Below are 15,571 nucleotides of genomic sequence, written 5' to 3'. Positions count from 1 at the left end.
GCCGGGCAGCTTTCCAGCCACTCTTCCCCAAGCCTGTAGCGCTGCATGGGGTTGTTGCGGCCAAAGTGCAGGACCCGGCACTTGATCTTGTTGAACCTCATACAATTGGCCTCGGCCCATCAATCCAGCCTGCCCAGGTCCCTCTGCAGAGCCTTCCTACCCTCCAGCAGATCAGCACTCCCGCCCAACTTGGTGTCGTCTGCAAACTGCCTGAGGGCGCACTCGATCCCCTCATCCAGATCATTGATAAAGATATTGAACAAGACTAGCCCCAAAACTGAGCCCTGGGGAACACCACTCGTGACCGGCCGCCAACTGGATTTACCTCCATTCACCACAACTCTCTGGGCCCGGCCGTCCAGCCAGTTTTTGACCCAGCACAGAGTACACCTGTCTAAGCCGTGAGCCGCCAGCTTCTCCAGGAGAATGCTGTGGGAGACGGTGTCAAAGGCCTTGCTGAAGTCCAGGTAGACCACATCCACAGCCTTTCCCTCGTCCACTAGGCGGGTCACCTGGTCATAGAAGGAGATCAGGTTGGTCAAGCAGGACCTGCCTCTCATGAACCCGTGCTGGCTGGGCCAGATCCCCTGGTTGTCCCGCTCGTGCCTTGTGAGCGCCCTCAAGATGATCTGCTCCATAATCTTCCCCGGCACCGAGGTCAGGCTGACAGGCCTGTAGTTCCCCGGATCCTCCTTCCGGCCCTTCTTGTAGATGGGCGTCACATTGGCAAGCCTCCAGTCGTCCAGGACCCCCCCTGCTAAACAGGACTGCTGATAAATGATGGAGAGTGGCTTGGTGAGCTCCTCCACCAGCTCCCTCAGCACTCTCGGGTGGATCCCATCCAGCCCCATAGACTTGTGAGCCTCCAGGTGGCGTAGCAGGTCATTGACTGCTTCCTCTTGGATTATGGGGGGTTCATCCTGCTCGCCGTCCCTGTCTTCCAGCTCGGGGGGCCGAGTACCCTGAGGATAACTGGTCTGCCTGTTAAAGACTGAGGCAAAGGCGGCATTGAGTACCTCGGCCTTTTCCTCATCCTCGGTGACAATGTTCCCCCCCGCATCCAATAAAGGATGGAGATTCTCCTTGTCTCTCTTCTTGTCATTAATATATTTGTAAAAACATTTTTTGTTGTCTTTAACGACAGCGGCCAGATTGCGTTCTAGCTGGGCTTTTGCCTTTCTCATTTCTTCTCTGCACGACCTAACGAGATCCCTGTACTCTTCTTGAGTCGCCTGCCCCTTCTTCCACAAGCGGTAAACTCTCCTTTTTTTCCTGAGTCCCAGCAAGACCTCCCCGTTCAGCCAGGCCGGTCGTCTTCCCCGCCCGTTCTTCTTACGGCGTACAGGGCCAGCCTGCTCCTGCGCCTTTAAGACTTCCTTCTTGAAGATCGTCCACCCTTCCTGGACCCCTTTGCCCTTCAGGACTGTCTCCCAGTTGGCACTAAGAGGGTCCAACCAGCAATGTGGCTGGAGAAAATGAAAGCTAGGCTGGAACCAGGCAATGTTCCCCTTTGCCTACATTCATCTTTTCTTCTCCTAAGAACAGGAGTTAGCAGGAGAGGACAAAGCAAGGTCCCTGGGAGTGGGGACCCCCCCACCTTTTCCAAGTCTAGCATGTGCTTTGAACGTCATTTCCACAAAATGCCAGTTGTCTGGAGCAGATCTACAGCTGGAAGGCATGTCCTCTGAGGAGCCGCTGAGCACTCTGGGTTGGTCTCGTTTGGAGAAAAGGAGGCTGAGGGGCGACCTCGTTGCTCTCTGCAGCTTCCTGAGGAGGGGACGTGGAGAGGGAGGTGCTGATCTCTTCCTGGGATCCAGGGACAGGATTCATGGGAACGGTTCAAAGCTGTGACAGGGGAGGTTCAGACTTGACATTACCAAGAGGGTGTTCAAACACTGGAACAGGCTTCCTCGAGAGGTGGTTGATGCCCCATGCCTCTCAGTGTTTGAGAGGTGTTTGGACAATGCCCTTATTAACAAGCTTTAAATTTTGGTCAGCCCTGAAGTGGTCAGGCAGCTGGACTAGCTGATCATTGTAGGTCCCTTCCAACTGAACTAGTCTAGTCTAGTCTATTCTTTGTGAGGAAAAGGAGTCCTTGATGGGGGGAGATCAGAGACGGCAGATCTGTGGGAATTGGCTTGCCTGTGGACTTCAGACACTTCTCAATTTCTTGCTTGCCTTCCTTGGCTGTCCCTATAACTTTTACTAGTGCTCTGCTGTAAGAAATTTGCTTAATGCACATGTCAGTGAGAACTGGAAATAAGGCAAGGAGAGGCTTTGGATGTATGGAGAAGATAAGTGTTATCATGAGGTCCAGCATCCAGCTATGTTTGTTTGTTTTGTTTTTTTTTTTAACTTAATCATTAAGCTTAATTGAAAAAAGCCAGAGACACTACTCCAGCACCTTTTAAGGAGTTTGAACGTGCTGTATTTTTCAGGGCCTTGTACAGAGCAGCTCTGCAGGGCCCGGGCACTCAGCGCCACTTCTCTGCCCTGGGGCCACCTGGCACCAGGCTCCTTCATGCACCGAATCTCTGTGCTCCCTGTTGTCTCTGCAGTCCCAGCTGTGGGGTGGAGGGGATGAAGGAGGCTCTGAAGGAGGCTCATCCTTCTCCAAGACCTGCCAGTCCTCCCGCTTGGTGGCCAGAGGAACCATGGGAGGAGAAGCCGGCAGGACGCAGGACCCTCCCAGAGCCCAGCACCAAGACCCAAGATGATGGTGTTTGCCTTTCCAGTTTCCCCCCTGCCACCCACGCTGCCTCTCTGTCAGGGGCACAGCTTGAGCCACGAGTCCATCCCCACCCAGAGCCATGGGCGTAGCCTCTCCCCGGGACATGAAGCCAGGCAGAAAGCAAAGATCGGGGCTTTGTTTTCAGCATCAGCAAATGCCACATGCCTGTCTGTAAAGTCCAGGCAGACCTGGATGGCCCTGGGGAGGCAGGCAAGGCGCAGGGGGGTCCAGTCAGGGTCGGTGAAAGCGTGGTATTGTCCAAACCACTGCCCCACAGCCCAGATCCCCTCCTGGGGGGTAAAACTGAGGACCCCCTTCCTCCTGACAGACTCCTGAGCCACCCCCACAGCCCACCAGTCCCCCCCGTCAGCCACCTCCACCTCCCAGCAGTGCCTCCCTGTGGCAAAGCCCTGGCTGCCCAGCACACACGGCTCTGTGTCGAACCGCTCGGGGTTGTTGGGCAGCGAGGTCCACTCATCCCCCCGTCCCACGCCTCTCTGGTCGCCAGCCAAGATGAGGAAGGGGTTGGCGGTGTCTGGGTCCAGGGTCACGTCAGCTGGGGACAGAGGAGGAGAAGCTGCTCAGAACAGGCAGCCCCAGGGGTGCGTCAGGGCTGCATCCACCCCAGCAAGAGAAGGGACAGGGTGATTTCCTTTCCCCTGCCCAGAGATGTCCAGTGTGGGGTGGGAAACCCCCTCGTGCTGGACTGCCCCAGCCTTAATCCTGCCCTGATCCTGATCCAGGAGCTTCCATGCGATCCCTGGCCAAGGAGACCCCAGTTTCCTGGAGGAGGATGCACCTGAGTGGATGGGTGCACCTCTGCTGTGCAGACACCTGGACCTGAGCCTGCGTGTCTCTAGTGCTGCAAGAGTGAAACAGGCACATCTGGGCACAAACCAGTGCAATAGATGTTACCCCAAGACCCCAGATTCCTGTTTCTTTCTGTGGGCAATGGAGGGAGCCAAGCATGGCAGCTCAGGTGTATTTGATGTTGGTGGTGGTTCTACAGCATGAGGAATTCAACCTAGGCTGGGACAAGTCCCAAGTGCTTTGACCCTAAATAGCTCTTCCACAGCAGAAGCAGGATGCATTTTTCTCCTCAACAGAGGACGGTTCCTCCTCCTCTTCCCTTCTGAAAACTCACCTCTTCCACTCATCTCCTCCACCTCATTGGCCAGGGTCTCCCTCTCTTCTCTCTCCATCCTGGATACCAGCACGTTCGCAGAAAATCAGCAGGAGGGGAGGCAGGATTCCCTGTTGAAAGTGGAAATTGCGAGACAGACACTGCCTAAAGTAATGATAAAGAAGCAGAAGGAATGATGGAAAAGTCACAGCATTCAGGCACTTTTTAGACAGCCAGCACTCACCTGCAGGCTGACTCCAGGAAAGGAGGTTTTGGATGGGTCTGAAGGTCTTCAGTCTGCTTTCCACTCCCCTGACCTCCTCATCAGCTCATGGCTGGACTGGGCTTGCACAGCATTTCCAGCTTGTTTAAGTGAGCAGATCAAAGTCCAGAGGGGCTGGATGGCCTGGAGAGCACAGCTGGGAGTCCGGCACCTTCGCCTCTCTGTGGGGGATCACACCACTGGAGCTTCCATCTCCCCTCCTCTTGGTGACTGCCTCCCACGCCCTGAAGCTGCCAGTGGGCGTGTGACCTCATCTAACACTTGAATTTGGGAGTTCCCTGGTGACGTTCCTGCAGTGCCCTGGTCCTGTTTGCATCACAGGATCTGCTGCATCTCCCCTCCCTTGGGCCAGCTGCGGGTGGGTGATAAGAGCTTGCTGCACCGCTGGAAGAGGCTGTATCTTCCTGCGGCAGGATGCTCAGAGCCCTCTTAGGTCAACAGCACCACGTGCAGCTCCAGCCCGGTGGGATGTCACTTGGGGACACCAGCCACAGACCAGTGGCCATGCTATAGGTGTCCAGGCTGCGTACTGTGATAAGGGAAGAGGTCTGGCTTCTTAAAGGCACTGCTTGCCCAGATTTGTCATGCTGCCAATAGGTTTCAGGGTGGAGATGTTTGCAGGGCATGTGTTGCTTTGATTGCTCAACTGGTAAATGGGGACAGCAGGTGCTGGGCTTTGCATCCCACCTCTCTGTTCTCCAGGCAGCTTTTCATGTGCCCAGATGCGATGGCCTCACCCCTGCTCGTAGGGAAGTTGGGAGGTGGCACCCACTCTGCTTTGTCACATCACTCTGAAAGCCACCAGTCGTGCACAAAATAAAGCAGAGTGCAAGGGGACCTGCTGCCAGATGGCTCTGCTGCCTGGCGCTGGGACAGGGGCCCGGGAAGGCAAGACTGGGAACAGACTGGCTTGGCAGGGACTATTCATTCAGGGACTGCTGTCGCATGGTGGCATGGGCATGGCACGGTGGGGGGGCTGCTGCTGAACCTCCCATCTGCAGGGTCAACCAGTGACAAAGTTAACCGTACACCCCCACCCCCCCAGCCCCCCCAGGTCGCAGCCTGTTGCAGGCAAGGGGCTGCCTTCAACAGCACCCACCTGCAGGACCCACATCACCCACCAGCACAGGGAGCTGCGTCCCCTCCTCCTGCGGGGCTGGCAGAGGCAGGAGGTCACTAGTGCAGGCACACATGCAACGCTCTCTGGGTTCATGTGCACATTTGCAGATCCTCAAGCAGTGGCACGGTCCCTCTGTCCGCCTGGTACCCCTGCCCGGACCCTGGGCCCTCTGACACCCCCTCTTTCCCAGGTCCCCTACTCACTGGCTGGTCCAGCTTGATGCTCACTGCAAACACGCAGCACCCGGAGACTCCGACTCACCAGCCAGCCAAGCGCACTGACTGGCTCTGTTTTACCCACGACTGGGCCCTTTTATACCCCTTTCTGCCTGTCCCCCACCTTGTCCTCCCAGATTCCCTTCTGCTGCACATGCCTTTAGCTGTTCACATACTTCCACTGACACCCCCCTGTACCTGCGACCCCCAGCTTTGCATCCTTACAGTCACAAAAGCCAGGCTGGCCCTCCCTGAAGTGATGCCTGCAGATTTGTGATAGCCCAGCGATTAGCATGAGTGATGAGGTTGGTTTATTATACGTATCTCTGCTATCATTTGTTGGCCAGGTCTGTATCTCTGTACACTTCATTTATCGCCTCCCTCTTTTCCTTGTCATCCCTTTTGGCAAGGTCCCTGATCAGGTCCCTTTACCAGAGCAGATGCTCTCACCTCCTGTGTGCCCCCGTGCTCCTGGCTGGGGACTGGAGGGTGCCAGACCCGGCTGGGCTGAGCACCCGGTGGGGCTGCCTTCGTGACACATCCCAGGGCAGCAGCTTTCCCTGAACAAACCATCCTTGATGGCCTTGCCTCTTGGCTGGGGGGGGAATTGCTTTTAAGCAATTTTTAAGCTAGTGCAGGGCTTTGCTCCCAACTCTGTGCTGCCTCTGGGTGTGAATCACGGCTCCGACACCTCCCTCCTTCCCACTGCTGCCTCCGGGATCTTCCCAGGGGAACGTGCAAACCGCTGCTGGTATCTATCCTCTCCAAAGTCCGGGGAGAGCCGTGGGAGGAGGCTGCGATACGCAGCTGTGGAGGGTGTCTGCAGCAGGAACGTGCCTGTGGACGTTGCCAGAAGAGCATTTCCAGAGCAAAAGCATTGCTAAAAAAAGGCCAAATCACTCAGCAATTTTCATTTTTGAGCGGAGGCAGCGCAAGAGGAAACGGGTGGCAGGCTGGGACACAGAGTGACGTTTTTCTTTCGTTTTCAGACAGGGAAATGCTCAGCTCGGATTGGGCTGACCGCTCTGGATGCACCGGGTGACAGCTGAGCAGCTCCTGCCCCAGCCCAGAGCCCATGAAAAAGCTCGGGGCCTCCAGGTATGTGGCGATTTCACGCTTTCTGCCATCTGCCAGAATTGGTCATGGTTTTCAGCTCTCCTTAACAAAGCCGGGACTAAGTCAGCGAGTGATGAGAGGGTTCGGGGGGGTTCAGAGCAGGGCCAGGTCCCATCTTGGCTGGGTGTTGAATTAGTGTTGTGGTTATTTTGCTTTCCCTGGTCTGAGACCTCCTCCCATCCTCAGTGTGGTGGCAGGGGATGCACTACCAACTCAGTCCCAAATTTGTCCTGGAGGAGGAGCGTGCGGCCCCAGCTCCACGTGCATTCAGTCTGGGTTTCTCCTCATCCTGCGCCTTTCCATCTCTTAGGGCTGGATAAGAAAAGCAAGGGCTCCATATTAAAACAACTGCCACTTTTTCGTGGAATTAGAGGAGATGTTGCAGCTTGTCCTTTGTTTCACCATGAGAAATTCCTACAAGGTTTTATACCAGTCAGGTACTTTGTATGTAAAGCACCAAGCAAAGTCAGGCTGATGATGGAAAATTGATTTCAACCTTTGGCATCTGAGGCTCTTCCCTAGACATTATAAAAAGGGGCTGCAATCAGCAATAATCCCCTTTAAAAGTGAATTCTGCTTTTTTTTTTTATTCCCTTGTTTCTCCTCCCTTTTGCCCTTTCCCTCTCCTTCCCTGTCTCCAGGTTGTGCAGCAGTGAAGAGAATGCTCTCCAGCTTCCACCTCCGCTGCCCTCTGCCAGCTTTTATCATTTATGGTTTGGTTTTCCAGGTTCATGAGCTGCAGTCAGGTAGGGATCCCCCTGGTTCTTGCTGATCCCTGTGGCATTGCTTCCAGCCTGCGTGCGTATCTTCCCGGCTGCCAGTGCAGCTACTCCCCATGAATGGCAGAGCACAGAGCAGGGTCAGGCCCTTTGCCATAAACCTTGTCCATTTCTGAGGGCGCCAGCACCCCTCTGGATCCTGGTTTATTCCTCTGGCCATGTCAGCACAGGCATTTGCACAACCTCGCTGAACTCAGGTGGAGATTAGATGATGCCGATGAGTTGATTATAGTTTGCTGCCATTTCCCTCCCTGCTTTCCCTGTTCCCAGCACGTTCCCAGCACGTTCCCAGCACGTTATCACTTTACTGGACTGTGTCCAGGGTACGCTGGATCCTTTGCAGAACCAATTCAATAAAGGGAAAAAACAACAAAAAAAATCTTTTAAAAAATATTCTGGGCTCTTTTTCTGTTAGATTGCTGACCTGCAGCAGCTTCTTCAAGGCAGCTCTGGCAAAAGGATGCAGCACAACAGTTGACTTGAAAGTTACCTTGCCAAAAAAAGTTGATTTGCTTTTGTTCTCCTTCAACCAGAAACCACTTTCTCTGTGAGTTGAGTGGCCAGCTTATTAATAAGCCTTTTTTTTTAAATTTTCAAAGATGCCCAGAGCACCTGAGACATTTTTATTTTCTCTTGTAATAGGTATGAATAGCTGAGGATATTTGAGTTTTATTTGTACCCAAGTTGTCTGCTTTCTCCAGCCAACCACCCAGAAACCTTCCAGCCGCTTCCTTCCTTCTTGATCCTGCTTTCTCCCCACCCTGAGCAGCATGGGCAGCACTTGTCCCCTTGAGAACAAATCATCTTTTAGAGATTTGAAGAACTTTCACGGTAGCGCAGGACAGGGAAGCAGAGGAACAGGCAGTGGCCTGACCCCAGCCCACTCACCATGCTGCATGGCAGGGGTCCCTCTCCCAACCCTCCCCTCAATGCCTCGTCTCCCCTGGCGCGGTTACGCTCCCAGTGTGATGGCATGGCACGGCAGCACACGAACCACGCAGAGCAGCATCCGCTGGTTTTCCGAGCTCAGTTACCACAGCAAACTCAGTTATTTCTTCTTCCTCTGGGGGTTTCTCCCAGCTCCGCTCAACGTGACAGGACCCCCCGGCCCCATCACTGCGCCCATGGGCGAGGACGTGGTGTTGCCCTGCCGCTTCTCCCCGGAGCAGAGCACACGGGACACGGAGGTGATCTGGTTTCGGGAACACTTCTCTCCCTTTGTGCATCGTTACAAGGGGGGCCAGGACCAGTACAGGGAGCAGATGCTTCAATACCAAGGGCGCACCAAGCTGCTGAAGGACGGCCTCACCAAGGGCAGCGTGGACTTGAAAATTTTCCATGTCCAACTGTCTGACAGAGGGAATTACACCTGCTTTGTTCGCCGTGACTCAGATTATGATGAAGCTGTGGTGGAGCTGAAGGTGACAGGTCTGTAGTCCGTGTCCCTGGTACCTCTAATTTACTTGCTCATAGCCAGCGCTCTTCTTCCCTGTCCTTCTTCCCAGCAGCAATTTCAGGTGGTTGCTTTGGAAATAGGGTTTTATTAATTCCTGTGGTTGAAAATACCAAGAATGTCTCAGAGAGGTAAAATTGCCTACTGAGCAGCCGTAAGGAGCTCATGAGATATGCTACTTACTTCAGAAGTGTTCTTGATATTGTTTTCTCCATATACACGGGTGTAAGAAAAAATTTGGCATTGGGTTATATAGTAAGAATGTCTTGGTTCATGCTTTTATATTTTAATATCCAGGCCTGCAGATTATTTTGCTGCAGTTGTAGCCTCCGGAGCAGATCTTTGAGTTATGTGAAAAAGACTGCAAGAAATGTCCTGACTCCAGGTGACACTAGTCTTAAAAAAAAAGCCCTGGGATTTGTCTATGTTGAAATTCACCCCTTCGTGTCAGGGAGAGGAACAGCCAGTTCCCCCAATATCCGGCATCCCACAGGATCACGGGGGGGGTCTCTGTTTTCCCGCAGCCAGCGGCTCTGCCCCGCTCATCGCGCTGGAGCGCTACCAGGACGGGGGGATCCAGGTGGCCTGCCGCTCGGCCGGCTGGTACCCGCAGCCCCAGGTGCTGTGGCAAGATCCCCGCGGGCAGCATCTCCCATTCCTCTCGGAAAGTGTTACCCAGGACAAGAGCGGCCTCTTTGCAGCAGAAAGCAGCATAATCCTCACCAAGGGCATGAACCAGAAACTCTCCTGCTTGGTCCGACATGCCCTGCACAGCCACGAACAGGGATCATCTTTGTACATATCAGGTGAGCAGAGGACGAGGGCATTGCCCTGTTAACATTCCTGACGGAGCTGTGCTTGGAAAGCGCCGCCGGCAGAAAATCTCAGGTGCATTTTGCAGTCTGTGTTCAGTGCATCGAGTGTATTTTGCACACGCAGTGTGCAAACGGCTGCGGTTTTTGGCAGCGTTTGTGCAGGTGTGCTGCCAAAATTCACCAGTTCTGTCTTGAAGTGCCGGTTTAGGGGGGAAAAAAGACAACCCTCACTGTAGCAGAGTTTCTATAGACACCTGGGTTAAATACAAACATTCATAACACAGGAACCAAACAAAAAAGGAGAAACCAACCCGTGCCCTTAGTCTCACCTGCTGTGAAATCCTGTTCTTCTGGCTTGGCATGAGAAATAAATCATCATGTCTTGTTTTAGCATCTGCATACATTGAATTTTTTTTTCCCTTGTCACACGGAAAAGCTCCTTTTTTACTGGAAGATTGATTTGAGGCAGGGAATATATCTGAACAGAGATGCAATGGTACTGGACTAACCATACACCAAACAGCACCGTAGTACCACATGCTTTTCAGCTGCATCCTGTTCCTTTTTTACTTTGGGAATGAAGAATTTTGGGAGACACTGTTTCCCTGGGGGACCCATACCTTTCTCCTGGTGATACTGCTCTGCACTGGAGTGTTGCTCTTGATGCATGTGTTACCCTGTTTCTGATCCTATGTTGCCTAATGAAGTATAATATTTTTTTTTTCCGAAGGAGAAGAAAGCATGATTTAGCTAGAAATAATTTGGTTAGAAATCCATTTTCCCTTTAAAAATCCCCCACAATGTATGCAGGCAAAACGTCATCAGCCTCAGACAAGTGCTAAATTGCCAAAATGGATTTTTTTTTTTTTAATACTATTTTTTATTGGTTTGTGGAGTACAGTCAGGAGCTGATTTTCACCCTTGATGGGATTCAGACCTGCTTGGGATGAGCTTGTATGAAATAGAAATAACCTACTTCCCATTGCTGCTTGTAGAGGAACCTAAGCCCTTTGGGGATTTTATTTTTCAGACCCCTTTTTCCAAAACGCCCATCCTTGGATGACCGCCCTGGCCGTGGTCCTGGTTGCTGTGGTCGCTCTCCTTATTATCGCTGTTTATCTGTTTAAAATTAAAGGTATCATCCTGGCGCGGTGTTTGGGGAAGGGCCTGGGCGGCTGTCCTATTCAGCCACCTCTGGTTTTGACGGATGAGTGGGTTTGAAAAACGCCGGGATGGTCCCGGAGTCTTGTTTCGGTGTCTCGGACACCCATACAGTGCCAGAGAACTTAAAGACCCAGGGACTTAATTTCTGGCAAGAAAAGAAAGGTTGTTTCTCCAACAAAAAGGCTAGCAAAGAAGGAAGGCATTAAAGCAGCGTGAGCCAGCCGTTCCTCTGCCCCAGCCAAGGGTGGCTTCTGCCCGCAGAAATGGAGCAATAATTTGCCTGGCCCTGCCAAAAAAAAACCCCTGGCACTTCTGGGGGCCTGGCAGGGCTTTCTTTCCTTCTGAAAGACCCCTCTGGGGGTGAATAATACAGAGGAATAAGGGAAACTGAAATCCTCTATTTTTTACCAAAAGGAGATGGAGCCGGTGGGTCGTGCAGGCACTGCAGCACTTCCAGACCCCGCGGCCTTTCTGCCTTGCAAGTGGCTGTAACTCCTGCTGTGGTTTAATCAGTGCTCTTTGGAAGGGATGATATTAAAATTATTTACATTTCTTTCTTTCCTTCATAGGAAAGCAGGAGAAAAAAATAGGTAAGCTTTACTTTACATTTTCCAGAAACTGGAGAATTCCCTCAAATGGAAGAATTCATGGGGCACATTTCTGGGGGACGTGGGGGAAGGAAATGGTTTGGCTAGCGGCTATAGAAAATTGTGAAATTAATTTATGAAATGATGAAATTATGAAATGATGTTGTAATTTTAAGGAAAATCATTGCAGAACCAAAGAAAGTGTGAACAGATGTTGTAACAACAGTGAACTTTGCTTTTCAAATGGCTCTCAAGGTTCTTCCCAAAGCTGGGGGAAGCTTTGGGGTAGCACACTTCATTTTGCAGGGGCCTCAGCTTCGTCTCAGCACTAAAAAAATCACAGGGGCAGGATGGTTAGGTAGCACTGAAGGTGAAATTTACCCCCACGCTCCTCCCTTGTCGATACAAACCTGCCCCTTCACCGCTGCCCTCGAGCTGGAGCCCTTGCTCAGGTCTCCAGCAACGCAGCGCTGGCCTCTGCCCAAGGTGGGTTCGGGGAGGGTGGGCAAGATCTCCAAAAGTCTTGAGAAGAAAGGTCTTGAGGAGCTCCTGGGCTGAAGCTTTTCCACTGTGAGCAATTTCAGCCTCCTCCCCATCCCAACAAGTGTATTGGAATAAAAGGAACCAGCTTTGGTGCTGATGCTCTGTTCTGGTTTTGCTTTTCAGCTATGCAAGAGGCAGCACTGCGTAAGTCTCGCTCCCCTTCTTCCCGGTGAAATCCTCTGTGAAAACTTTCAGACTCTTTTATTCATCCTCTCATTATGTCTGAATGTTCTTTTTAGGCAGATACTTTACTTCCCCCTCCCCTGACCCCCTGATAACGTGAAAATTCCCTCTGAAAAGTCATTAGGACTTGTCCCGTGAGTGGCTGTCAATGCTTTTTAACATTCTCATTGTAATTTAAGTAGTGAAATAGTATTGAAAAATTATTGGGTTTTTAGGGGAAGATTATGGAAACCTAAGCTGTTGAGAATTTTCTTGTAAAATTGTAGATTGTTTGATTACCAAGAAATTAAAAAAAAACAAAAACACTTGAAGAGGGCATATATGTTTGTTTGCTTGCTTGCTTGCTTGCTTGCTTGCTTGCTTGCTTGCTTGCTTGCTTGCTTGCTTGCTTGCTTGCTTGCTTGCTTGCTTGCTTGCTTGCTTGCTTGCTTGCTTGCTTGCTTGCTTGCTTGCTTGCTTGCTTGCTTGCTTGCTTGCTTGCTTGCTTGCTTGCTTGCTTGCTTGCTTGCTTGCTTGCAGCTCATAGAATTGCCAAGAAATAGTCCTTTGGCTATTAAAAATGAGTTCTTGCTAAATTGGTGCCAATGCAGGGGGAAATAAATGATGGAGAAAACAAATACAAGTCAGATCACTCAGGAATCGTGAGCATCCTTGCAATCAGAATATAAATCAGCACATCTGCCCCCCTCACCTGTGTGGTCCTTTAGCCGGGGTCCCAGGGAAGGGACTGTCTCAAATAGTAACTCGTGTGTGTTTCTGTTTGTTGTTCAGGGGACCGTGATGCAGAAATTGGTGAGTCTCCTTCTCTTCCTTACAAAGGATTTTTTACAGAGTCTGTATAGGGTGGTGCAGTTTTTTTTCATTTTCACTTTTAAAGTGTGAAGTGAACCAAAAAGTGGTTGGGGGATAGAGGGGGAAAGGAGAGAGTGAATTTGAGAATCAAAAAAATTAAAGATCATTGAAGATGGTGTTGGGGATGGATGACTGCAGTGGTGGCACAGGCAGGGTGAGAGTGCCCTGCGACAGGCCCCCTTGTAGGCAAGGGACCTCCCAGAGACATTTTCCTGCCCCAGATTTGAGCAGGACAACCTGCACCATCACCTGCAGAGCAGAGCTCCAGGCTGGGGCTGGGAGAGGGCTTTGCATTGCCAAGCGTTGGCAGAAACCCGCCCACCTGCATGTGCAGGCGGTTATGGGAGAGGTTATATCCAAATCATTATCCCACAATCCGTTTGTGTTGATTTATCTTCTTTTTCAGAGAAGCAAGCTGAAGAACTTGGTGAGCATCATTCTTCTTCCTACATGGGAGACTTTTCAGTTGGGCCATTTTCTCTTCTGGGTTTTGCACATATGCCCTGGTTTTGGTTTTCCTTTTGGGAAAGGAAGAGGTAGCAAGTACCGAACTCATTTCAGAAACGTTATTTTCCTTTGCTCTCTATGTGTTTTTAAACTATTCTCTGTAATCCTTCTATACTAAAAAGAAAATTCTTTCAGTTTTCAAAGAAAGTACAAGCAGACCATAAATATGTCTGAATCGGGACAGGCAGCGTGATTATATTTGTAGAAAATGGATGGAGCCCTTTCATGTAGCTAGACATTGACGTTTTGAAGCTACATGCTGTGAGATAACTTTCACAAATATAGCAACAATTCAGAAAATGTGCAGCTACACTGGTAAATCATTATCCTGAGCTAATCCAGTACAAGTGCGTTCAGATTACCTCTCATCTGTGGTTTGTATTTGTTTTTTTTTTTTAAAGCATGGAGAAGATACACAGTGCCTATAGAAGAAGGTAATTAAAGTTTGGTCTTTCGGGGTGCTGAATCATCTTCCCTGCTTTAATCTCCCTTCCTGGTAGTTCTTCTACTGCAGTGATGCTGGTGGGACCAGGGATGCTTCTGCCAACCCCCACTTTACAGGAGGAAGTGTAACACTCAGACCCCTTGTTCGTTTGGTGCACGCCCCAGTTTCAGGCAAATCTGGAGAGTCCTGGTCCCCAGCAAGCAGTGCTGGCCACATTTTAGAGACATGGACTTCTTCAGCCTGGAGGTCTGCTGACGATCCTCTTCCCTCTCTGCTTGATGTCATCTCTCTGCTTCATTTTCTGTTCCTTGCACTAATATTGTTACCTTGTGCAGCTTCCCATGCCACAGTCTGCCAGCTATCGCTTGCACCCTTTTTCTTCTTCCTTATGCAGCCCCAGTGAAGATCTCTCCTGGGGTGAGCTCTGCCCTGATGTGTTGACTCCATCTCTCCTGCAGTGAAGGTGGTTCTGGATCCAGACACAGCCCACTGTGACCTTGTCCTATCTGATGACTGCAAAAGTGTGAAACGAGAAGACACACGGCAGGACATCCCCGACATCCCTGAGAGATTTAACCCATGGCGCTGCGTGCTGGGCTGTGAAGGCTTCACCTCGGGGAGACACTACTGGGAGGTGGAGGCAATGGATGGAGGAGGATGGACTGTGGGGGTCTCTAGAGAAGATGTGAAAAGGAAGGGCGAGATTGAGTTTAAACCGGAGGAGGGCATCTGGGCAGTGGGGCAGTGGGCAGGGCACTTCCAAGCTCTCACATCCCCTAATCGCACTCTCCTTCCTGAAATCCGGACTCCCAAGCGGATCCGGGTCTCTCTGGATTATGAAGAGGGACGGGTATCATTTTTCAGTGTTGATGAGGAGATTCCCATCTTCACATTTCCACCGGCATCATTTGAGGGGATAAGAGTCCACCCTTGGGTCTGGTTGGGTCCTGGGACGTGGCTCAAAATGTGGCCCTGATGAAGGGGAGGGAGTAAGAGAAGGCTTTTTTAGGGGACCTCAGGAGTTCAGACTCACAGAACGATTTAGGTTGGAAGGAACTTGTGGAGGTTTCTGTTGCAACCACCTGTTCAGAGCAGGGCTAACCTCAAAGCTGCCTTAGGTGTCTTTGGACCTTGTCCAGCTGAATTGTGTAGGAACTCCAAGGGTGGAGATCTCTTTACTTCTCTGGACCTCTGTCCCAGTGCTGCACCTCTCTCAAGGGGAAGAATTAACCCTTTAAGTTTGGTCAAGTTTCCCCAGTTGCAACTTGTGACTGCTGCCTTTCATCCTTGCTCTCTACCTGTTGAACAACGCTTCCACTGAAAAGACGCTCCTGCAACAGGGATCGCTTTTTAAATGTACAGAATAAAGTTACTTCAGTGGGATTTGTCAGTATGTGTGTCAGCACCAACTGTCTGTGTCTGAGGCATTGTCTCCACCTCCTTTTAGCCTGTGGGGTGTTGCAGGCACTTTTGAGAAAATGGTTCACCACATCCTCCAGAAGATAATGAAGGCATGTCAGTGGGATCGGTCCATGGCTGTGCTTGTCCCTGCGCCTGCCTGCAGCACAAGCCCAGGCGATGAGCTCACCTGTGACCTGGAGACATCTAACACCGCGAGATGGATCCCACCTTTGGTCGCTCATTCTGGGGGAGGA

General features: G+C 51.3%; 2 protein-coding genes across 4 annotated transcripts; one reads left to right on the top strand and one right to left on the bottom strand.

Annotated features, from left to right (window-relative positions):
- Positions 1-1,737: 1,737 nt before the first annotated feature.
- On the bottom strand, positions 1,738-4,305 carry LOC103897096 (thaicobrin). Of its 3 annotated transcripts, none has more exons than XM_019471482.1 (3): positions 4,099-4,305; positions 3,876-4,019; positions 1,738-3,287 (listed from the first exon to the last, which is right to left on the bottom strand). In XM_019471482.1, the coding sequence occupies exons 2-3, from the start codon at positions 3,931-3,933 to the stop codon at positions 2,767-2,769; spliced, it is 579 nt and encodes a 192-aa protein (XP_019327027.1). In that variant the 5' UTR covers positions 3,934-4,019; positions 4,099-4,305; the 3' UTR covers positions 1,738-2,766. The 3 variants fall into 3 exon arrangements, with proteins under 3 accessions (XP_019327027.1, XP_019327028.1, XP_009275340.1); XM_019471483.1 differs by having other exon boundaries at positions 3,876-4,015; XM_009277065.2 differs by having other exon boundaries at positions 3,876-3,985.
- A 2,164-nt stretch (positions 4,306-6,469) lies between these two features.
- LOC103897076 (butyrophilin subfamily 1 member A1) lies at positions 6,470-15,297 on the top strand. Its single transcript, XM_009277045.2, has 11 exons — positions 6,470-6,570; positions 7,230-7,334; positions 8,448-8,795; positions 9,345-9,626; positions 10,666-10,770; positions 11,369-11,389; positions 12,053-12,073; positions 12,884-12,904; positions 13,371-13,391; positions 13,873-13,905; positions 14,375-15,297. The coding sequence occupies exons 2-11, from the start codon at positions 7,250-7,252 to the stop codon at positions 14,890-14,892; spliced, it is 1,455 nt and encodes a 484-aa protein (XP_009275320.1). The 5' UTR covers positions 6,470-6,570; positions 7,230-7,249; the 3' UTR covers positions 14,893-15,297.
- The last annotated feature ends 274 nt before the right edge of the window (positions 15,298-15,571 follow it).

The sequence above is a fragment of the Aptenodytes forsteri genome, unplaced genomic scaffold (genome assembly GCF_000699145.1).
Source record: "Aptenodytes forsteri isolate BGI_AS27 unplaced genomic scaffold, ASM69914v1 Scaffold274, whole genome shotgun sequence".
Classification (NCBI taxonomy): Eukaryota; Metazoa; Chordata; class Aves; order Sphenisciformes; family Spheniscidae; genus Aptenodytes; species Aptenodytes forsteri.
The sequence above is the reverse complement of the archived record's forward strand: the minus strand, read 5'-3'. Positions and strand labels throughout refer to the sequence as shown.